Source organism: Carassius auratus, chromosome 26 (genome assembly GCF_003368295.1).
Source record: "Carassius auratus strain Wakin chromosome 26, ASM336829v1, whole genome shotgun sequence".
NCBI classification, from domain to species: Eukaryota; Metazoa; Chordata; class Actinopteri; order Cypriniformes; family Cyprinidae; genus Carassius; species Carassius auratus.
Window position 1 is genome coordinate 11,970,474 of NC_039268.1, and position 23,503 is coordinate 11,993,976.

A 23,503-nucleotide genomic window follows, 5' to 3' on the forward strand; every position below is an offset into this window, starting at 1 on the left:
CTTGCGCAGTTATGAACTCTCAAAGCATGTGCTGTATCCATGCATTCGAGTGAGTGCGAGGCGGTTACTCTATTCAAGAACATTAAAGTGCACCGGATTTACGCATACTACGCTATAAGCGTCAACGCTCAGGATGTAGTTTCAAATGTCCTTTCCTGCACGCCGTATGGTGCGACAGTACAGTAAGTGCCGCTAACTATTAGATCAAGCTGTTTCAAATGTGACAAATGGGTATTTTTTCCTTATTTTAGTTACGTTCAGAGTGGAAATGTTTTGCCACTTGCATTTGAAAGTCTTGTGGTACAGGACAGCTGCAAACTCTTAAAAACGTTTGATAACGTTTGCATAATTTCTCCATACTTACGTATGTACCCCTGTTGTGTCAAGGGAACTTAACGTTACATATTTTATTGTTGCTACTTTCAGTATGATTTGACCGAGTACTACATTAAACAGCCTTGTCCCATTTGGAGAAACTCCGTGCTGGTGATCCAGGGACTTTGATATGATGGACAGTGACTGCTTCTCTCTGCTGCCAGCGGTGTGTCTGGTCCTGGCCGACCCAAAGCAGTCTCCGCCTGATGACACCTCTTTAGAGAAGTTGCTGGATTGGTTCAAAGAGCTGCACAGCCACAGTAAATAATCTGGGATCAAACTGATATATTTTTAAGATTAGTTAAGTTTTGGTAGAGTAATATATTGTAGGGTAACTACTCTGTGTTTCTTCAGGTAATGGACAGGTGCTTTTTCAGCATCAGCCGTGCCTCTTGGAGTTCATCTCCAGTGTTTGTACGTCTAAAACGACAGACCCTGCTATCCTGTCTTTCACCCTCAAACTGACTGGACTTCTGGCTGCCACACCGCAGGGGTTCCACATGCTTGATGTGAGACAGTTACAACAATATTTTCACAACATCTGGGGCAGAGTACCTATATATATATATATATATATATATATATATATATATATATATATATATATATATATATATATATATATATATATATATATATATTTTTTTTTTTTATACACATATGTGCACACATACATACAAATAGCAATTTCTACCAAATGAAATATTTGTCAGCTTGAAAAATATGTAATGTAATTTTTAAGAGTATATTCATTTACCTTGTGTTTTCTATATTTAAATCATTTTATATTTAATTGATCTTATATTTAAGTATCTTCCGCATTCATTTGAAGTTTGCTGAGGGCCTCTAGTGTGCTCTGGTAGCTTGGTTGAGAAACACTGGTCTAACACACACACACACACACACATAAAACAACAAAAAAGTTCAATGATATACTTTGCAATTTGCAGCATTTTCCATTAACATCCGGTTTATGTGTTGTCTGTTTATGGAGATCAGGAGGGAGGTCTTTTGGTGTATGTGTTTGAGCGGGAAGCCTGGGGTGTGTGTGATCTCTGGGAGGATGCCTCGGTTCGCAGTGGCTGGCTGCAGGGACTGTTGAATATGCTGAAACACCAGCAAGCCTTGGGCTTCCTATGTGGAAATGGTGAGAACAGTTCCAAAATAATTCATATAGCATACAGTCAAACCAAAATTTATACAGATACCTTCAACATTTCGCTGACAGTGAAGATGTTTCCATTGAGATTTATTTTTAAAATAAATGCAGTTCTTTTGAACTTTTTTTCCATCAAAGAAAATGTACAGTGATATACTGATTATTACCATAATGATAACTATAATATCTGCACAACTGTTTTCAACATTGTATCAAGTGACAGTGAAGAATGAAGTGATGCTAAAACTTCAGCTTTGCTCTCACGGGAATAAATTTCATTTTTATTTATTCACACAATTCTCAGTATCACTGTTTTTCTGTATTTTTGATCAAATAACCCATAACAACCCCAAACATTTGAATGAGAGTATATATAAACATGCATGCTGTGTATTAAATATTTATGACAGATCATCACACAGAAGTAAACGCGTTGTGTTGTTTTAAATCTAATTTTTCTAGTTAGTTTCCTGTTAGCTGGTGTTTAGTGTAAGATGAATCAATGAAAACATATTATTGAACTTTTCATGCTTTAAGTGTTATTATGAATGCCGTTGTGTCCACAGGACTCATCAAAGTGATTCTCCAGCTGCAGAACGACAGGAGTCTGTTTGTTGCCTGTTTGGCTAATCAGCTTTTAGTGCATATCCTACATTTCCTAACTTCATCAAATATGACCAACGGCAGTGATGTTGTGGGATCAAGTGAAACATCTTTGAGGTCTGACTGGGTCTCAGTCTCGTCTGAGATTATGAATGCTGTGGTTGAGGCGTTGAGCTCAGAGGATCATCCTCAGGTCCTCCAGGGCTTACGTCTTCTGTCACAGGTTCTCGCTCAGTGTGGAGAACCTATCATAAGCACGCTGTGGAAAGATGTGCTAGTACCCCTGGAAGTCTTGATCAACAGGGGCTCTGAATCATTGATTCAGACTCTGATAACTGTTCTAGAAGCTGCTTTAGGGTGAGTTGAATAGGAGATTTGTTAAATTAATCTATTAATTAGAGTTGAAATATGTTTTTATTCACAAAAGAATTACATTATAATAATACACTAAATAATTAAGTATTAAAAATACAATTAAAATGTAATTTGTAATTTCAAAATGAAAAAATGTTTTGTTTTGTTTTTATATATGAAGAGTTTTCCATCCCAGGAATAAATAACACATTTAAAATACATATGAATGAAAATTCTTAATTGTAACAACATTTTGCAAATAAATTCAGCTTCGCCATTACGTGAATTAATTACATTTTCAAATATATTTTAATAGGGAACCTTTGTTTTAAATTGTAATAATATTTCACAATATTGTTTTTTTCCCCTGTATTTTTGTATAAAATTGGTGAGCATAAAAGATTTATCTCAGAAGCATTACAAAATATTTAATATTCCCAAATTTTATAATTATATTATAATTTAATTATTATGATTGTTCTCAGATAAAATTTTCTTATAAATTCATTTATTCATTTATTATTTACTATAAGTAGTTTCATGATAATGAAACATGTACTTTATTCCTTACATATTTCAAAAGGTTACACCTGTTTATTAACATTTTTGTAGTTCAAGTGGTAATATAATGGTTTTAATGTTTGTTTTTTGCACATTTTTCTTTTAAGAATTATTATACAGTACAATAATACTATAGTTTTCAGTTCCTCATTTAAGGGAAGACTATACAACAATGTACATTCTGTAATATGTACTCAATATTATTGTCAGAGATGCTTTTGTACCTGTTGCTATTAATTGAAACAATTAAGGCAAGTATGCAGGGGAATGATTATTGTTTGTTACAGGACACCTCTGCTCAGCAAAACGGAGTATAAAGTGGAGGAGTTATTAGAAGCCATGTTGGGAGATGGAAACAGAAGAGAGTGTTTTCAGTGTGCGGCACTAATTGTAAAGCTGGAGAAATGGTAACTACCATTGACTTTTATACATATACGTATTACAAAACACATACATTTGAACTAGCAGTCTGTTATGTATTGTATTATTCACTCAAGATTTCTCTTGCACTTTCTCCTTTAGTCCTGAGGTTTTAAAGAGGAAGGCTACGGATATCATCCTGCTTCCCCTGCATTGTGTGTCAACACAGCCTCAAGCAGAAAAGGAAATGAATGTAGTCCTGAAGGAACAGCTATCTCAGAAAGCCTCATGTATTTCCCTCCTCATGCAGAGTTTATCAAGCCTAGCTCAGCTGGCACACACAGTAAGTAGACTTCTGCTTAGACTGTCACTCCAGTAAAGAATTTCCTAGGGCTGGTTCACACTAAACACTTTTTTTTAGTGTTCCATTGCAATGCTTTTTTACTTGTTTTTCTATGTAAATGAGCTGTAGGTGAATGGCTTTGACCATGAATGCAATATTTGTAAGACATTGTGTTAAGTTAAAGGTTCACATTCATAATGTCTCTTGAAACCTCTGTATGCATTCTACAGATATTTTCATTGTCCATGCTGACTTCACTGTAAAGTCTGTGGCAATATATCTAAATATTGTAAAGTGTGTACTACACAATGAAATGTGTACCTTTCTTTTGTTAGAAATACCTGTTTGAAGATATTTCCGTTCACTCGATCACCAGTTCTGTGCTGTTGCTTCTGAGGATGTGCTCTGGGCATTGCCCCACCTCTTTGCTACATATTAATGCCTTCACTCACCTGATTGGCTGCTGCAAGGTTCAGAGGTGTGGCTTGGATACATTAGGTGCACTCAGTGTATATGAAGGTGAGGCAGTGATGAGTAAGCCATATTATAAAAATAAAAGATATCCTTACCAATATACACAATATATAATTTTTTGTGGTTGACAGTCCTGGATTTTGAATCATTGACCTTGAAAGTGATCAGTGTTGATGTTGAATGGTTTTATTATTTGATTAATCTTTCTATATCCAGAAATCCTGGATTTAAGGAAGGATATATTTGGTGTCCTCTTGGACTATTTACAGAGTCCAGATTCCCATGCCACAGTAAGTATGCGCATATTCGTTTACTGGATGTTACTAATATTAGCTGCTTCATTTTTTTTCTCTTTTAAAGCTGATGGTTGTTGAAACGCCTTATTTACTTGAAGCTTTCTGTGATTTCCAAGGTCTTGAAGAAAACATTTCAAGCCTTTAAGAGGTGGATTGTGTGTTCGCCTTTCCCTGATCTCCTGCAGTTTATCAGCCATGGTGAGGAGCTCTAACAGAATTCGGATATTTTGATAAAAGAGGCCTGCCGAAATTATACCTGTTAAAAATTTGTTTAAACTATAAAAAAACTATTAAACTAATTATTAAACTGAACAAACCAGTTATACATTTTTAAAAAAATACTAAGTGTTACTAAAAGATTTATTTTAGTGCGAGAGATCTTTATCATAACCCAAAAATAAAATAAATTTTTACTCTCATGTCATATCAAACCTTTTTGACTTTTCTGTCAAACACAAAAGAGGATATTTTGAACCAGACCATTTTGGGTCCCACTGACATGCATTGTATGGTCAAAAAATATGATGGAAATTCAGTGGGAACCAAAACAGTTTGGTTCTCAACATTCTTCAAAAGATCTTCCTTTGTAAACCACAGAAAAAAGGAAGTCATACAAGTTTGGGATGACATGAGTAAATAATTTTTGCATATACACTCCCTTTAAAAGAAACGAATACCGAACCTATTGTTTTGAAATGAAACCGCTTGATGTGCTGACATTGTAAGTTATTATGAATATTTTGTCAGTGGATGGTAACGAAGCTTGCTCGTGTCTTGCAGACCTCTTTCCTGTATTGGAGAAACGGATGTGTGATTTGCGATGGGAAGTGAGAGACTCCACACTGGAGTTCATCACCCAGCTGACTACTGCCCTCAACAGTACCACAAGCATATTTATCTCTACACTTACATTATTTCAATTATACCTATGCGGACTATTTTTAGTGATCATTTACATTCCTATTATGTTACTTCTTGTCTCTTTCTCCCAGGTAACAGTGGTTTCACTGAAGCTCTCCACACCAGCGGTATGGTCTCCATTCTGCTTTCTTCATTGGCAGATGCAGAAGGCTATGTCAGAGCTAGTGCTGTGGCTGCTGTCGGGGAGGCAGTTGCTGCTTCTTTCCATCAGACGGTGCTTGTGAGCAATAGCAAACTTCTGGTGAGAAAATTACTCCTTGTACATAATTCCAGCTCTTCGAAAATGATCTTTAGAATGCCCCTGCACTTTTTTTTTTTTTTTTTAATTACACTTTGTTTTTTGTTTTTTTTTGGTGGATGGATGGACATTTATTTTGCTTCAAAATCTCACTACCATTCACTTCCATTAAAAACCTTGGAAGAGCCAGGACATTTTTTAATATAACCCTGATTGTACTCGTCTGAAAGAAGAAAGTCATATACAGTTAGGATGGCTTGAGGATGAGTAAATCATGGGGTCATTTTCATTTGTGGGTGAACTATCCCTTTAAACTAAGTAATTCATAAACAGTATGTTCTTCACTAAGCAAGAATTAAACTCTGTCTGTTGTAACCCATCAGCTGACCAGATTGGAGTCAACAGGTTGACTCATTTGATATGACTTTAAATGAAAAGTTTGGGCCACCAATGCCTACAACACTTTTGTAAATGTAGCTTATTGATCATTTTATTTATCTGAAGCTTGGTAGCATGTTGATTTTCTTGGTTTAGTTTAGTTTCTCGGTCTAATCACACATTTTTTATGTAACATTGGAATTTAGGAGGAGGCTCTGGTGCAGATGATGGCCATTCTCTCTCAGGACACAGAGGGCTTTCCTCGAAGAGCAGTGGTCCATGCTTTCACATCATGGCTGAAAGGATCACACCTCACAATGGGTTTGGAGTCGTCCCTGAGCTCTGTCCTGTCATTGGGAGGCAGCGATTTTGACTGGGAAGTGAAAATGCTCACACTGGAGCTAGCAGAAGTGTTGATGGAGAAGACACTGGCCTGCTGTCCGTACGCAGTCCAGAACTCCGGTTCCTCTGAAGAGACGCACTTTACGCAAGCCTTGATCAAGTTTAAAGATTTTGGGCTATTTGACTTGCTGTTTAACAGCTTGTTTGACTGTGACCGACCAGTGTGTGAGAAAGCCTGTGCACTCTTGATCAAACTCAGAACACTTATAGCTGAGATCGCAGATTTGGATAATAGCATTCTGTTCTTAAATTTATGTGGGAACAGATGGGGGGATGAGGTGCAGGGAAGATACCTCAATAAACAACAGGCCAAAGCATCAGTGTGTGTCAAGAATGGAGCTACAGGATCAGATGAGGGAATGGACTGTGGTCTACACTGCATCAAAAACATTAGCTTACCCAATATACTGCAGATTCTAGATCTAGATGACATGCAGAAGATGTTGACATTAAGTAGTGATCATGTTGTGAATTCACCCCGATCACTAATGGAGGACATTCTTTCAGCAGCCCAGCACAGTGAAGAGAATATAGTTGATTGCTATTGAGAATCTACTGTGTAACAGTTTTTATTTTGGGCCACTGTAAATTTTCAAGATTTATTCAAGTTTTCTATAAAAGTTTCCAAGCTTTATTGTCAACCAAACCAAATGTTAAGTATTTACTTTATATTTACTTGTTAAACAGCCACTGATATTTGGTAGTACTTGCATTGGTTAATGAGTAAACATGAAACAGTTAATCTTTTTTCAGTTAGTGCTGTATATTATTTTAAACCCATGTATGTATTTACACAAATGTGTGTGTCCTGCACGTGTCCTGCAGTTATGTTATCTGTCACTGTAAATGCTTGAACTCTATAACACAGAATTGATTTTGATTTGGCTGTCAATGTTTTTATCATTCATAGGTAGGATACAATTTGGTCTGAAAATGATTTGAACAAAATTGTGCCATTATTGTTATAGTTGTGTTGTGGACTCTGCTATTTGTTTAGATTAAAAGTTTATAGAACCATATCTGGTCACACTTTATATTAAAGGTACAAGTTGTAGGACCTGCCACGAGAGGGCGCACTACCAAAACAATAACAATCGCGTCGTTTGGTGACGCTAAAGAGGAGCGTGGAATTTGCAACAGCTGCAAATGGAACGGATACAGCGACCGGAAGTTTGCTGTCAAACCGCCTTAGCCAAGAACATAAAAATCATTAAGCAATGGTAAACGTTGAACTGAGCAGCTGGTGACTCGCGCAACACTGAACCGAGCTCTCCTTCAGGACGTTTGCGTCCTCCTGCACCTGAACGAACAAATACAAATCGCATTTTAAATAAACATAAGAAAAAGAGCGAAAAGTGAAAGAGCTCAATTCAGCAGCGCGGTGTTCTGCTGTTCAGGGAGCAAGCAGAGACGCGTCTCAAAGTCTTCTTGCTTTTGTACCGACAACAAATACATACAAAATACGTCGAAATACCCATCTTGGAAAGTGTGTTCGAAAAAGTCTGTAGTTATGTCTTCAGTGAGAGTAAAGAGTTGGAAAGAAATCGGATGTGTATCTTTATAATGGATTCATTCGTCTCTTAAAGTGACCGCGCCTAATTTACTAGCTCTGCTGTCAGTGTCTTTAATGTATGAAAATGAAAGTAAATCACTCACTGCTCTTGATTGAATTACTTTGTAGTTTTAACAAGAATTTATCCAAAGTCAATCCAAAAATCAGATAGAATAGATTATATTGTTTTACTAGTGACTAAAAAATACAAAAAAAAAAAAAAAATTAGGGACCTGAGCATGTTTTGCTTAAGTGTTTCTTTCTTTAATTGCTAATGCAACCTTTTCACACCACAGACTGAACCAAATTAAGCATTGCATCTGACATTATCAAGATGAATTTGTTGTTCTGACACAGTTTAACCCTGAGTTATAGTCATTTTATTACCAATATCTAAACTACAGCAAATAAACTGTGATATTGTAAGAAACGTTGAAGGTGTCTGAGTACATTTTGGTTTGATTGTGTATTTTATTTTACAGTGAAGACTATGCAGTGCTATTTTAAATGAAAAAAAAAAAAAAAAAAGTAAACTTTGTGTAAATAGCACAAGTAAAGAAATAGAATGAACATACAATACAAATATAATATAGGTGGTTGTCTATTTCAATAATACTGTACTTCATCTTGAAAGAATGTCATATGCATTGCATATCATTCAGGACGAATGCATATCTTTTTCAGAGAGCATGTATATTTTTCATTGAGAGCAGGCCTTATGTTTATTTTATAAATACCATTCCATAACAGACTGATGGAAACATTTAGTTTACTAGACTAAGATTAAAAGACTTAAGACTAGACTAAGACTAAAACTCTTATGATATTTAGTCGACTAAGACTAAAACATTTCAAATGACTAAAATGTGACTAAAACTAAATGGTGTGTTATTCAAAAGACTAAGACTAAATCCGAATTTGCGGTCAAAATTAACACTGGCATCAACGGAGTTGTGCAAGTGTTTTTGTTTGTTCCCTGCATTTCGAAGATGCTTGTTTTAAAAACAAGGCCCAGTTTGACGCCGGATTCGCATATCGTTTATTTCTTAAGGATAATGCAATCCCAACGAAAAAGGGTCATGATCGTGTGTTGGAACCGCAGGCGGTGAGTAAAACTGCTTCAAATATCTCTGTGTTGTTAACTTAGCTATTGGCACGTAAGCATATCAAGTAAACAACATGCGATGTTGTCATCAAACTGCACTTTCCACATGTACACCTTAAAAAAAAAAAAGGCGACATAAAGTTGAACTTTCCAAAACCGCTAAGCAAATATATACAGTTTCAATACATACCACATAGAAACGTCCTGCTGTAGTCGTTGATGCTGCTGCTCTTGTTCAATTTCAGCCTCAGGATCTGATTCTGGATCATAAATATACGGCTGAATCTGACTGTTAGCCATGGTTTGTTTTGGATGATGTTTTTTTTCCTCACGGCAATGTCAAGCTTCCACATGCTCTCAACGCAAAAGCCTGTTCGCGCTCGTGATTCTTTACCTCCGCCCACACGTCACGCCTCCAGCCGGTCGTGTTTTTCTAAAAAAAAAAAAAAACGGTACAGACTATCTTTCTTTTATAAATATAATAAAACTAAAGACTTTTTGGAGATATGAAGGATGCAGTACTACTCTATAGGTACTCAAGATTAACAGGAGATTGAGTGAAAATGAGCATTTCACCCCCCCTTTAATTTATGCTAACTTTGGCAAATTCTGTGACTGTCCATATTACAGTGTAAGTTTAATTTTCATGACTGGATTTTGAGATTCTGTCTGCGTTTTCTGCTTCTCGGAAATCATAGTGCTGTATGCGTCAAGAACCGGGTTGACCGGGTCCTCGATACCACTGGTATTTAAAGAAACCCAGCTGTTACAATCACATTTTCATTTTTTTTGTAACGACTTGGTACCGAAGTACCGGGTCTTTTGACAAAACTTCTTTGAAGATATCAGTTTAACAGTACTACAATGTCTAAATATGCAATGTTTTATAGGCTTTTATAATATGATCACGATATAATAATAATACTGTAGCAAAGCAAGAAACACTTAACACTAGCTGCTTTCAAACCAATCCAACAAGTTTACAGTAATATAATTTCAAAGGAATGTAGTCTTGGCTAGGCCGAGTGATTGATAGCCTACACCCCAGCCAGAATTTCAACTTCGAGTCACCGGTGAATCATCCATCAACGCTGGATTAATAACGTTTACATTATGACTTTTACCTTCAAGCATGGGTGAATTAAGGTTGTTCTGTAGATGTTGGATTAACGTTATGATTCGATTTTGCTAACTTAATCGACATTGATAACTCGATGTTGTTTCATCATCATACAGTACCTTTCAGGGTGAATGCACAGCTGTACATTCAAATAGAACCTTTAGAACAATTTCTTTAAAGAATCATAATTTACTTAATTGTACCGACATTTGCCATTATTTGATATTCAGAAAGCATGAACAGAGTATGTTATCTACGAGACTATTATTATATGATAAAAATTTAACACACCTAGACCTTATGCATGGCATTCATGAGAAACGTGAAAAATCGCTAAAGGACACACATTACCTATGTTTCCATATGTGCATTTTGGATTATTGAATAAAAAAATGCTGGATAAAAGCGCCAGATGTGCATATAGTGTTTTGAGTTTAGATGTGTTACTTAAAGGAGTCCTGCACTTCTAATGAAAGAGATAAATCAAGAGTGTTCATGTGGAACATTCTGAAATGTATAGTATGGTGGACAAGAAACTGGGTGAATGATGGATCATATTTTGTGGTGGTAAACATTATGAACTCTGACTCATTCATATATGTCTTTATTTTTGTGTTCTCCGCCAGAATTCTCAACTTGATAGACAATAATGTTTAGCATTCAGTTTATTTTAAGGAACTGGTTTAGACTCCTGGTGAAAATGCAGCAGCAACAAAAGTTTAGCTTTTTGGGGGGAACAATATTGACTGCATTCTTCATAAATTTGCTGGGATTCAAGGAGAGAGAGGACTTTTTACCAGCAAACGGCTTTATCACTAGATCACACACACCTCAAAATGCGGCAAGAACATAAAAGGCATATAATAAGAGAGCTTTGCTCGGCCAGCAGCAGTCTGAATTTTACAGAGAAATTAATCACATTTGACCAGATTCCAAACAAAGCCCTGGACTACCTCATTGTGGATGATCATCATGGTGTAATTTACTGTTATGTACCAAAGGTAGCCTGTACCAACTGGAAACGAGTAATGATTGTGCTCAGCCAGAACCTGAAGGCACCTGATGGAGCTCTGTATCTGGATCCTTTTGACATACCATACAAGATAATCCATAATTCTACATTGCATAAGACGTTTAACAAGCTTTGGAGGCGTTTTGGAAATTACTCATGTCTTTTGATGCATAACAAACTGAAAAATTACATAAAGTTCCTTTTTGTACAGGATCTTTTTGTATGACTTATTTCCGCTTTTCGGAACAAGTTTGTTAAGCCAGATGAGTATTTCTATACAGCCATTATGGCTTCACAATGCTTCAGCGTTAAGATAATATCTCAAAGCTACCTGACTCCTCTCAAGAAGCCTTTGCTGCAGTTCAGACAGGAACCACTTTGGCAACTTTACTTGAGTTTATTGAACACACTTTTATCTTGGGTGGTTATGGGGGTTCTTGCTTCCAAAATAAATGAAGAAACTAGAGATTTAAACATTAACCCCCGGAACCATCAGCTTGGAAATAAATAAGGAATAAATAAGGAGTTTACTGAGGACGAAGGAGAATACAGACAAATCTACATTCAAACATACCAACAATCACGGACGAGGGAGAACTCAACAGAACGGGTATTTAAACAATCAGGAGGTGATGAGGGAACTGGAAACAGGTGGGAAGAATCAATTAACCAAAACTAGGAGGAAGGTGACCAAAAAAGTGACGTGATAGTTCGCCCCCTCCCGGAACGGTGCGTCCTCGCACCGCAAGAGGAATACCAGCGGAGGGAGGGAGGGTGGGGGTTCTGGAGGCGGGTGAGGAGCAGGCCAAGAGCAGGTGACGAGGGAGCAGGGGGGAAGGGAGCCCGGAGCCAGATGGTCCACCAGAGACGAGCCAGGACTGAGATCCATGGTGGAGTCGACGGCGGGAGGAGCCATGGTGAAGGAGGGGTCGACGACACCAGGGGGCCAACAGGCGGAGACTGTACCGGTGGGTGAGGAGCCCAAGATGGAGCAGCACAGCCGCAGAGCCAGGGTGACGAGGATCCGGAGGGCCTAGGTGGAGCAGAAGGTTTAGACGACCAAGGCGGAGGCAGGGTTCTGGCAGAACGCTGTGGAGCCGGAGCGACCGAGGATGGAGGTGGAACCGGAGGGAAGGAGGAGCCTGACAGAGCCGGAGGGATGGAGTGACGAGGTGGAACCAGAGGAGTGGAGTCCCGAGGCGGCGGATGGTCGACGACTGACCAAGGTGGAGCCGGAGGGACGAGGGAGCACGGTGAAGCAGGTGGGGAGCCAAGGCTGAGCCGCTGGGTCAAAGGACCGAGGAGGAGCCCAGGGCTCCGAGGCTGGAGGCGGAGACAGGGCCTTAACGCGCCAAGGCGGAGCAGGAGACTGGCAGTCCAGCGGCGAACCATCGCACCCAGATGGCGCGGACTGAGGGTGAGCTGCGGGACTGACTGGCACCAGCAGGGATGACGAGGAACTGGCTGGTCTAGGAGGAGGAGAGAGAGGAAGGATGGGAGGAAACACAGGAGGATCAAGGCTGGACGGAACCAGCGGAAGTGGAGTAGGGAAACTGGCAGGTCTAGGAGGAGGTGGGAGAGGGAGGCTGGGAGGGAATACAGGAGACACAGAAACTTCAGAGCTGGGCGGAACCAGCGGAGACAAAGAAGATTCAGAACTGGGCGGAATCAGCGGAGAAACAGAAAATTCATGGCTGGATGGAACCAGCGGAAATGGAGCAGAGGAAATGACTGGAGGAGGTAGGAGTGGGAGACTGAGAGGGTATACAGGGGAATCAGGGCTGGACGGAACCAGCGGAGAAACAGGAAAATTAGGGATTACCTCCATAGACCAGTCCATCAGATCCATAAGTTGCTCCATGTTTTTTCCCGAGATCGCATACAGCTCACCCTCAGTCGCAGGAGTGTGGGCAGGGCTTTCCTCCACGCCCTCGATCTCCACGAGGACTCCCACGATGCACGGTGTTGCCGGCTCGCACACCTGGTCAGTCGCGCTCTCGAGATCCTGCTTCCTGTCGGTGGATGGCTCGGGCTCTGCGGCTGCGGTGGGCTCTGGCACCATGTGGCGTGATGGTGGCTGGCTGGTCTCTGGGTCGGGAGTGGGGATGGAGTTATCCTCTTCGGCGGTGCTGATGGTCCATGCAGATCCATTTTTCTCCAGCACCCACTCCACAAAAGTGGCGAAATCCTCTTGGGGACTGTTCGCTGGCAGGCGTGCCTTACTCCGGTCGGGGAAGTGGGTAAGGCATGCCAGATCTAAAAAGTCCCTGGTGTGGTCCTCCAGCGAACGGTCCAGTTGCTCCAGGCATAGGAGACGGACTGCTGGGATGGCCATTCTGGGAGAGGAGAAAAAATATATAAAAAACCAAAAAGAAAGAAAAATGCCGCTAAATTAACTAAACGGTTTCGGTCCGTGATTCTGTTACAAATTAAGGTAGTGCTAAACATAAAACAAAGTGCAAGAGGATGATCTGGAATAAATAAGGAGTTTACTGAGGACGAAGGAGAATACAGACAAAACACTAGATTACATTCAGCATATAGACATTTAGGTTGGGTTACAAACATCTACATTCAAACATACCAACAATCACGGACGAGGGAGAACTCAACAGAACGGGTATTTAAACAATCAGGAGGTGATGAGGGAACTGGAAACAGCTGGGAAGAATCAATTAACCAAAACTAGGACACATAAATGCAAATTAAGTATGTTATTTTTGCTGCTTAAGTACATTGTATTTGTAATTAATTTAAAATGTACCTGTATCACATTTTAAAGTTACAAACCAGATTCAAGTTGTGACACAGTACAAATTGTGAGTAAAAAAGGAATGGAATAATTTACACGTCTCATAAATTTATATTTTATTCACAATAGAATATAGATAACATATCAAATGTTGAAAATGAGACATTTTGAAATGTCATGCCAAATATTGGCTCATTTTAGTTTTCATGAGAGCTACACATTCCAAAAAAGTTGGGACAGGTAGCAATAAGAGGCCGGAATAGTTAAATGTACATATAAGGAACAGCTGGAGGACCAATTTGCAACTTATTAGTCGCATGAGTGTGTGTGGCATGGGCATCTTACACATCTGGAAAGGCACCATCAATGCTGAAAGGTATATTCAAGCTCTAGAACATATGCTCCCATCTAGACATCGTCTCTTTCAGGGAAGACCTTGCATTTTTCATCATGAAAATGCCAGACCAGATACTGCATCATTTACAACATCATGGCTGCGTAGAAGAAGGATCCGGGTACTGAAATGGATAGCCTGCAGTCCAGATCTTTCACCCATAGAAAATATTTGGTGCATCATAAAGAAGAAGATGTGACAAAGAAGACCTAAGACAGTTGAGCAACTAGAAGCCTGTATTAGACAAGAATTGGACAACATTCCTATTCCTAAACTTAAGCAACTTGTCTCCTCAGTCCCCAGATGTTTGCAGACTGTTATAAAAATAAGAGAGGATGCCACACAGTGGTAAACATGGCCTTGTCCCAACTTTTTTGAGATGTGTTGATGCCATGAAATTAAAATGAACTTATTTTTCCCTTAAAATGATATTATCTATGTTGTATTCTGGATAAAATACTGAAATTTGAAACTTCCACATCATTGCGTTATGTTTTTATACACAATTTGTACAGTGTCCCAACTTTTTGGGAATTGGGTTTGTATATTAAATGCAATAAGTTGAACTTTTGAGTGATTAATTTAAACAACTTAAGTAGGTCTTAAGTGGGACTTGTAGGTTCATATTTATATGTACAATTATATCTTGATAATTGCTTCTAGTGCCTTTAAAATATGGTTAAAGTGTACTACTAATGTACTGACAAGCAATTAATGTGAACTACTTTAATGTCAGTTAATAATACACTTAAGTGTGAATTAAATGTAATGTTTTTGACCACATTAATGCATATTATTTGTACTTAATCTCAAATATATTACAGTTTATAATTACATTAATTGCAATTAGTTTAACTTTTGAATGATATTTTTTTTATTATATTTTATATGTAATTTGAAATATGGTAAATAAGCAATTAATGTGAACTAAAATATACTTCAATGTCATATATCTAATAACCTAGATACAATCAATGCAAAAACACAAAATCGAAAACCCATACATTCATTGACAAAACAATCTCTCAAACAAATACACAAAAATGTTTTTGCTGATGGACAAGAAAAACCCAACACTATACAGTCACAACACTTCAACTTATAAGAAAGAGTATGGAGAAAAATGCTAATTTCCACTTATTGGGGACCTAGAAATTTCAAAATATACTGGTATTACTATCCTTGTGGAGTCATTTGGTCGCCATAACATATATGATTACTAACACACAGACAGACACACACTTACAATACAATACAAATAAATAAATAAATAAAGATTATCATTCATTTAAAAAAGTATCATTCAATGTTCAACAAACGAGACCTTATTGTAAAACATTACCAAAGTGGGATACTTGTACCCCTGGTTTTACAGACAAGGCTTAAGACCAGCCCCAGACTAAAATGTAATTCTGAGCTGTTTCAACTGTTCTCACTGAACTTTAAAAATACCAGTGCCTTTGTTTTGTCTCAAGATGCAAGCCAGTACTGTTTTTTCTAAGGCATGTTAATGAAAAATACATAAAAGTCCTTACTGAACTATGATCCTGACTTAGTCCAAGCCCTGTCTGTGAAACCAGGCCAATAATTCTCAAACCTTTACTAGCACCAACATTAAACAGGATTGAAAGTTTTCTTCTAAAATCTTACTCCATCATGAGTGAATGCAAGTTTGACTAAATTAATTAATTAATTAACTAACTAACTAATAAAAAAAAAAAAAAAGAACTCCAAATGAACTTGCTCTCCATCGGCACTAAACTTGTCATGAAGCTGCTCACTATCTCTCCACAGTGTGTGAACGGAGATGTTCCAATGAGGCAGGGAAGTCCAGAACAATTCCTTGAGGAAAGAAATAACAATTGTTATAAAACATATCCAGTCATTATAAATGTTTCAGTTGAGTTAAAGCAATAGACACAGTTGCAGTCTTAAGTTTATACACTCCTTGCAGTATCAGCAAAATGTTAATAATTTAAGCACTAAGAGGGTAGAGATGTAGAATAATAATAATAATAAAAAAAATGCTATTACTGCCCTGATGAAGCAGTATATTCTGCAAGGTGTGTGTAAACTTTTGACCACATCTGCATCACTTAAGAGCTGAATTATTGTTACCTAAATCATCAGGCAAACATTGTAGAAGAATACTGGAAGATGTAGAATTCCAATGACCACACCATCTTCACTGACACTGGGCTTTAAAAATAGATAGCATTCTTACAAACATTTTATTATTCCTACTTTACAGAGAACATAACTCTATCAATTACCAAATAATAGATAAATATCCCTTTTTGAATATTAAAAGAAAAAAAATCATCATCATCTTGCCTTACATGCTTCTCTTACACATGAAGGATGTTCCTGTATTTACCACATCAAAGCTACTGACCTCATCCATTGGTTTGTAACCTGTAAAATATATGATGATTAGAGGGGGGCTGTAAATGCACAGAAGGGAATATATTACTTGCAAATGGAAAAGATTCAAAGCAGTTAAAATCCATAGGTATAGTGACTTAATATAGCACTTTTAGCTTGTAATGTGATCAGGGTGAGCTGACTGGGCAATAATTCATTAAAAACTTTTATCATCAGCTCTGATATCTCCAGTAACAAATCTGTACTGATCCTGCAAAATGAATAACTCCAGATAAGTAAAAAAAAAAAAAAAAGTACTACATATTACAAACACAAACAGTAACAGAACATCTTGCTCTTTAAATGCAAAAAGAAAAAAAAAAAAAAAGCATTATTTCTAGAGGTGGCTGCATTGAATATTACTTGTGGTTATAATATAATATTTCCATCCCAATGAAGCACAAAGTCACTTTTACGTACTTTAAAATTAAATGTTCCCTCCTGATGGAATGACCTGCCCAATTCAATTCGAGCAGCTGAGTCCTTTGCCATCTTCAAGAATCGGCTTAAAACACATCTCTTCCATCTTTATTTGACCCTCTAACTTTAACACTCCCTATTCTAATTCTATTCTTAAAAAATCTAAAAATCTACATCTATTTTATTTTCATTTATTATGCAATTATACTGAATATGTATGTGTGTGTATGTGTACCTCTAACTAGCTTGCTCTATTCTTTTTTTTATTCTATCTGTTTTCTTTTTATTTATCATATTATGTAAAATCCCATGCTACGTGTACTGTGTTAACCTAAATGAGACTTGTTATAGCACTTATATATCATTGCTCTTTTTGTTGTTTTTGATTGCTTCCACTGTCTTCATCTGTAAGTCGCTTTGGATAGAAGCGTCTGCTAAATGAATAAATGTAAATGTAATATCGATTATGTACATTAAATATTGCAAGACCAGATGTCTGAATTTTGTTCAGTAGCATTAAATTTAATCTTAAATCGTTCAATTAAAATAAAATATTGTATTTTCAGTAGCCAATTTATTTTTGGTCCACACACGCAATCACATTCTGATATCAGAATGCAGTCAGAGATAAATTACATGATCAACTTCCTCCCGAGTTCATGTAGCAAGAACTGCCATATGGTGAAAGCTGCAAGAATGGAAAGACTAAATTAAGTATAAAGAAAACTTAAATCAAGATATACTTACCTGATTCATTGTCTGCAGTACATACATGTCTCATCTGTAATCATCTAAACGTGGCGCTCTGTTGTTCCCTTCTTGTTTGTTCCCTCACACACACACACACACATTGCAGTTACACAAAACATTTTTCTAAATCTGGTGAAGTAGTGCGCCGTCATGACGTAGTATTTTGGTGCATGCGCATTAAACAAGAGAGACACTGAGTGGTTATTATTTCAAGCTTTTCATTTCTACTCAAGTTCAAGTTGGTTCGTTGGTTAGAGTCATTCACCTAACTAAGAGTCATGTTTACAGTGCAGTTTAGCCTATAATAGAAACCAAATGTAGGCTATTTGAATGCAAATTAATTTGGTTTAGATTTGTTGAATTTTTGCTTGCAATTAATGCACTTAAATGTCTGTTTAAGTGAACAACATAATGAAATTGAAAGTATTCTTTACTCAGATGTAAATTACGGTACTATTACATATAGATGCTATACTCTATTGAAAGGAAATTGTATGTCAAATATTATGTAGAAAATATAATTTATAGAATTCATAGAGCAGGAGCTGGTGATGAAAATTTCAACAATAAGAGTTGGCTATACTGAATAAGAAAGTGTATTGAATTTTATTTGTATTAATTGAATTAATGCATATAGTATATAAACTAAATAGTAATACATTTAAAATACATTAACTATGTATATAATGTAATTTTGGAGAACACACAGTTGAAATTAAAATCAATTATTTTACATGCACTTTAGTTTATTGATAAATATATACAAATAAGTGTAATGTTTTAAAACACAATAACATCATAAAAACATAATCAACATGCATGCAGACTTTACGATGATGACACAAGCTTGTACTTACGTGATAGTGGTAAACAAAAAGAGAGAGATGAATCACACTTTGGCAGTTGGGAGTTTTTGTGTGTGCTGAAAAAAACAAAAGTGGAAGAGATAAGGGCTTGAGGTAAGCAGTTTTATGTTTTATGCCACTCTGAATTTTTTTTATATTCTTTGAGTAAATGTTTAAGAAAAGATTTGAAATAAAGAAAAAGTTAAAATACATAATCTAAAATAATTAATAGTTATTACAAATACATTAGTACTAACTGGGAAGACGATGGCTTGCTGTGTAAAGCACTACAGGCTTTTGATCTTGTTTTTCTAGGTTTTCAGGTCTTCAACTGTTTTTCCCCCCTCCTTCTGTTTTCTGGCTACAGATAAAAAAAAAAAAAAAAACATTTGTTTTCACATGTTGTGGTAAGGTCAGAATTTTAAGTGGCCCAAAAATTCTGGTACTCTACTATTATAGCCTTTATAGCCTCTCTCTCTCTCTCTCTCTCTCTCTCTCAATTCAATTCAATTCAATTCAATTCAATTCAATTCAATTCAATTCAATTCAATTCAATTCATATTGCTTTATTGGCATGACATACAAAGGTACATATTGCCAAAGCATTGTACATAGCAGAATAGAAACAAACAAAACAAAAATTCATATATATCCATAAGAAAAAATAAAAAAAAAATAGAATAAAATACATGCAAAATAAATCTATATACATTTTCATAAACATTGATGGTACTTCTAATGTAGATGTGTTCACTCTTTACCTCTTAGTTTGTGGCATTTGTAAATATAATGTGCTACCATAGAGGAAGCAGGTCCTTCACCAAGTAATATTTTTAATTTTTCATGTTCACTGAGTGACTGGAACTCAGGAGTGTTGTGCTGTATTTGACTGTACAGTGAGTCTCTCAGAGATGTGTATTTGTCACAGTGGAGGAGGAAGTGCTCCTCCGTCTCGACTGATCCTGATCTACACTCGTCACACACTCGCTCTTCTCTGGGTAACCAGCTCTTTCTGTGTCGTCCTCTCTCTATGGCCAGCTGGTGGTCACTCAGTCTGTACTTGGTCAGTAACTGTCTGTGTGATATATTCCTGACTGAGAGCAGATAGTCAGCCATACTGTACACTCTGTTGAGTTTCAGATAACACTGGAGGCGACTTTGCTCTTTGGTTTGTTCTTTCCAATACTGTATGTATGTCTCCTTCTCTTCATTCATAATCTCTTTGATTCTTCTATGTTTTTCAGGATTGGTGATATCGAGTGCTTTGTTAGTTAGCTCTGATACCATTACACAAAGATTACTTTGAGCACTCTTTTTTTGTGTTTTTAATGCTTTATAATGAAGAGAATCTTCTGAGCTAGAGTTTAAGTGGATCCAGAACTTTAAAACTCTTTTTTTAATGATGAGGTTTAGGGGAAGACGGCCTAACTCGGCTCTGCAGGCGTTATTAGGAGTGTTTCTGTGCACGTGAAGGATGCTTCTGCAGAACTCCACATGCAGAGCTTCTAAAGGGTGTTTGTTCCAGTCTTTATGGCTGGAGTTACTCGCTGGACCCCAGATCTCGCTTCCATACAGGGCGATGGGCAGAATCACACTATCAAAGATCTTGGTCCAGATTCTGATGGGGATGTTTATTTTAAATAATTTCATTCGTATAGCGTGTAGTGCCCTGCGGGCTTTTATAAGTAATGTTTTAATTGCCAATTTGAAATTTCCAGTGGGAGTTAAAACCAGACCAAGATAAGTATATTGTAAAGTATGTTGAAGTGTGGTGTTGTTTAATGTGAATAGATGTTTATGTTCTAGATTTCTGGGCTTTTTCTGAAATATCATAATCTTAGTTTTTGGGATGTTGACGTCTAAGGCCCAATCCTGGCAGTATTTAGTTAAAATGTCGAGGTTGTTCTGGAGACCTTCTGGTGTTTTAGACAGAATTAGTAAGTCGTCTGCATACAGTAGATATTTGACCTCTGTGTCGTGTAATTGTAGTCCTGGACTGTTCGACTGGTCCAGAAGATCTGCCAGTTCATTGATATAGATGTTAAATAAGGTCGGGCTGAGGCAGCAGCCCTGTCTCACTCCTCGCTGTTGAGGAAAATACTCTGTCCTTTGCTGGCCAATTTTTACTGCACATTTATTTTGGTTATACATGTTTTTAATTAAGTCATATATTTTACCCCCTATGCCACTTTGAATGATTTTATAAAATAGTCCATTATGCCAGATAGAGTCAAAAGCCTTCTTAAAATCTATAAAGCATGCAAATATTTTCCCCTCTTTCTTCTGGTGTACATGTTCATTTATGAGCGTGTGTAGTGTGTGAATATGGTCAGTGGTTCGGTGTTTAGGGAGGAAGCCGATCTGAGATTTGCTGATGACATTGTGCTGCTTTAAGAAAGATGAAATCCGAGAGTTGACTATAGAGCAAAACACTTTTCCTAAATTACTGGTTACACAGATCCCTCTGTAGTTATTAGGATCGGTTTTGTCTCCACTTTTAAAGATGGGAGAGATGAATCCTGTGTTCCAGACCTCAGGAAAAACACCTGAACTCAAAATCAAATTAAAAAGTTTGAGTAATGCAGTTTGCAGTTCAGGGGAGCTGTTTTTAAGCATCTCATTCTTTATGTTGAAAAGAACATGAAATGTCTCTCTCTCTCTCTCTCTCTCTCTCTCTCTCTCTCTATATATATATATATATATAAATATGTGATGACTCCCCTCATCCCCTGAGGTAACTACAACTATATTGAAGGGGTTGTACATATAGCAGTCAACAGACGACCTTATAAAAAAAATAATAAATCATTTTATTAGTTTGTGGATTTGCTTGAGCCAGAAAGAGCTACTGAACATAAATAAAATGTGCAAAAGGATTTTGAAAAAATACCCTTAGAAAGAGCTACTGCATTACTTCATTAGCTTGCGTCTGACCTGCAGCGATAACATTCTGGCTTGGTGGGGTGTCAGCCAGCGAGTCATCTGATTCTGACCGTGTTCTTTTAGTACTCTGAGTCTGAAGTCAGGATAGCATATTAAGTGTTGTTCATTGTATTTGTATTTTTACCGAGCCGAGTGTGCACGTTTCACACACCCTCTCCGGCCACGTTGAGTTGTTGACACTGACAGCGTCAAAAGCGACGCATGTGCTTTTCCAACACAGTCTCACTCCTTACTCGTCAAATGTCTGATGCATGGTCAATGGATCTGGCGTCACTTTTTTGACGCACTGGGTATACCTTTGGTGTCATTTTTCAACGTGCAGGTTAGTCCGATAGACTTCTATAGAACTCAACAGTGTTTAAATTTGATGTCTTTGGTCAGCAGACTGCAACTCATTGTCTGCCTTGTAAGGGTCGAGACTAATTAAATACAAATAAAAAAGAATAGGCTACAAAAAATTATATATGACAGAGATCATTTTATCTGGCCCTCCAACTTGTTTTTGAGGTTTAAAAATCCTCGCAATCTGATATCAAAGTGCTCTCTGTGCAAAGGCTTAGCGTGTTCATCAGTGGTGAGTTTAACAACACTCAACTGCAGGTAAAACAGCATTCAGCGGTGAGTTTAACAACTCTCAACTGCAGGTGAAACAGCATTCAGCGGTGAGTTTAACAACACTCAACTCCAGGTAAAACAGCATTCGGTGAGTTTGACCAAAGCAACACACCACTGCAGGAAAAACGGCATTAAAAGGTGAGTTTAACAATGTTCCAAGGCGAGTGCAAGTAAGCAGTTTAACCGTTTCTTACAACCCATTCTCGCTTATCGCTTATTCATAGTTTATCACTATGAAATCACGTTCAAGAAGTCTCATTCACCACACAACGTGATACTTGCCATCAGTTTACATGTGCTACAGGTTCGGGTGAGTAGATGTAAATACGCTCTTTTAATGCCTGTTATAAAATGTATTCTGTCTTCTTTATTAATCAGATTAGCGCCGTATTGTTTACTCGCTGTATTATATCAGTCATCTGAGGCTGTCTTTGAGTTTCATGGCGTTTAACTAAATGAACACACCTGCTAACTAGTATGAATAAACTTCACATGACGTGCCATAGACTTTCAATATATTCATTTCATGACAAAGATGTAAATTTGTAGTAGAATCATGGTAACCACGACACGTACAATAGTAACAAATTAAATTTGAAGTTAAAACCCAGGAACGGGACATTTACCTTGTTTTTACCACTGGTCCCCCTCCGTTAAGAAGGTATATATAATCGAACTCACCATACCCTGGGAGGATTCCAGTTGAGGAGGCATATGAACGGAAGCACCTGCGGTATGCCGACCTAGCCGCCGAAGCAAAACATTGTGGCTGGAACGCCGAAGTCCGCCCAGTGGAGGTTGGGTGCAGAGGGTTTGTGGGAAGATCCACCACAAAACTGCTGAGGGATCTGGGAGTTAAGGTCCAGAACCAGCGCACAGCCGTTAAAGCTGCATCAGTGGCAGCAGAAAGAAGCAGCCAGTGGCTCTGGCTGAAGAGGAACGACCCCAGCTGGGCCCCCAAGTAGTGTGCCAGGAGATAAGTCTGCTTTGGCTTGACTCAGGGAACACGACGTCTCTGCCATACACAGTCCCCTGAGATGTCCGCCGCTTGGCAACAAGGTGACTCTCATGGCTAATTGGACTTGGGACGCAAGCTGAGGTCTGATC

At 37.7% G+C, this 23,503-nt stretch overlaps 2 protein-coding genes and 1 pseudogene across 4 annotated transcripts; 2 read left to right on the forward strand and 1 right to left on the reverse strand.

Annotated features, from left to right (window-relative positions):
• The first annotated feature begins 77 nt into the window (after positions 1–77).
• Positions 78–7,110, forward strand: brat1 (BRCA1-associated ATM activator 1). 3 transcript variants are annotated; one of them, XM_026204256.1, is made up of 13 exons: positions 78–182; positions 427–635; positions 730–884; positions 1,375–1,522; positions 2,101–2,494; positions 3,340–3,459; positions 3,575–3,755; positions 4,091–4,274; positions 4,446–4,519; positions 4,642–4,723; positions 5,306–5,404; positions 5,518–5,687; positions 6,269–7,110. In XM_026204256.1, the coding sequence occupies exons 2-13, from the start codon at positions 506–508 to the stop codon at positions 7,010–7,012; spliced, it is 2,481 nt and encodes an 826-aa protein (XP_026060041.1). In that variant the 5' UTR covers positions 78–182; positions 427–505; the 3' UTR covers positions 7,013–7,110. The 3 variants fall into 3 exon arrangements, with proteins under 3 accessions (XP_026060041.1, XP_026060043.1, XP_026060042.1); XM_026204258.1 differs by having other exon boundaries at positions 151–182; positions 457–635; XM_026204257.1 differs by lacking the exon at positions 78–182 and adding an exon at positions 189–364 and having other exon boundaries at positions 457–635.
• Positions 7,111–10,856: 3,746 nt separating this feature from the next.
• LOC113044782 (carbohydrate sulfotransferase 12-like) lies at positions 10,857–12,260 on the forward strand (annotated as a pseudogene).
• LOC113043965 (vegetative cell wall protein gp1-like) lies at positions 11,730–18,669 on the reverse strand. Its single transcript, XM_026203515.1, has 6 exons — positions 17,991–18,669; positions 16,752–16,814; positions 16,518–16,598; positions 16,162–16,241; positions 12,808–13,589; positions 11,730–11,749 (listed from the first exon to the last, which is right to left on the reverse strand). The coding sequence occupies exons 5-6, from the start codon at positions 13,586–13,588 to the stop codon at positions 11,730–11,732; spliced, it is 801 nt and encodes a 266-aa protein (XP_026059300.1). The 5' UTR covers position 13,589; positions 16,162–16,241; positions 16,518–16,598; positions 16,752–16,814; positions 17,991–18,669.
• Positions 18,670–23,503: the final 4,834 nt, after the last annotated feature.

What these genes read in the sequence shown, in the direction of transcription:
- brat1 (XM_026204256.1), top strand. Translation starts at nt 506, where the DNA reads ATGATGGACAGTGACTGCTTCTCTCTGCTGCCAGCGGTGTGTCTGGTC. An exon ending in AGGGGTTCCACATGCTTGAT is followed by an intron (nt 885 to 1,374) that starts GTGAGACAGTTA and finishes TATGGAGATCAG; the next exon opens with GAGGGAGGTCTTTTGGTGTA. An exon ending in TAGCTCAGCTGGCACACACA is followed by an intron (nt 3,756 to 4,090) that starts GTAAGTAGACTT and finishes TTCTTTTGTTAG; the next exon opens with AAATACCTGTTTGAAGATAT.
- LOC113043965 (XM_026203515.1), bottom strand. Translation starts at nt 13,588, where the DNA reads ATGGCCATCCCAGCAGTCCGTCTCCTATGCCTGGAGCAACTGGACCGT. An exon ending in ACCTCCTCCTAGACCTGCCA is followed by an intron (nt 11,750 to 12,807) that starts GTTTCCCTACTC and finishes TTTATTTCCAAG; the next exon opens with CTGATGGTTCCGGGGGTTAA.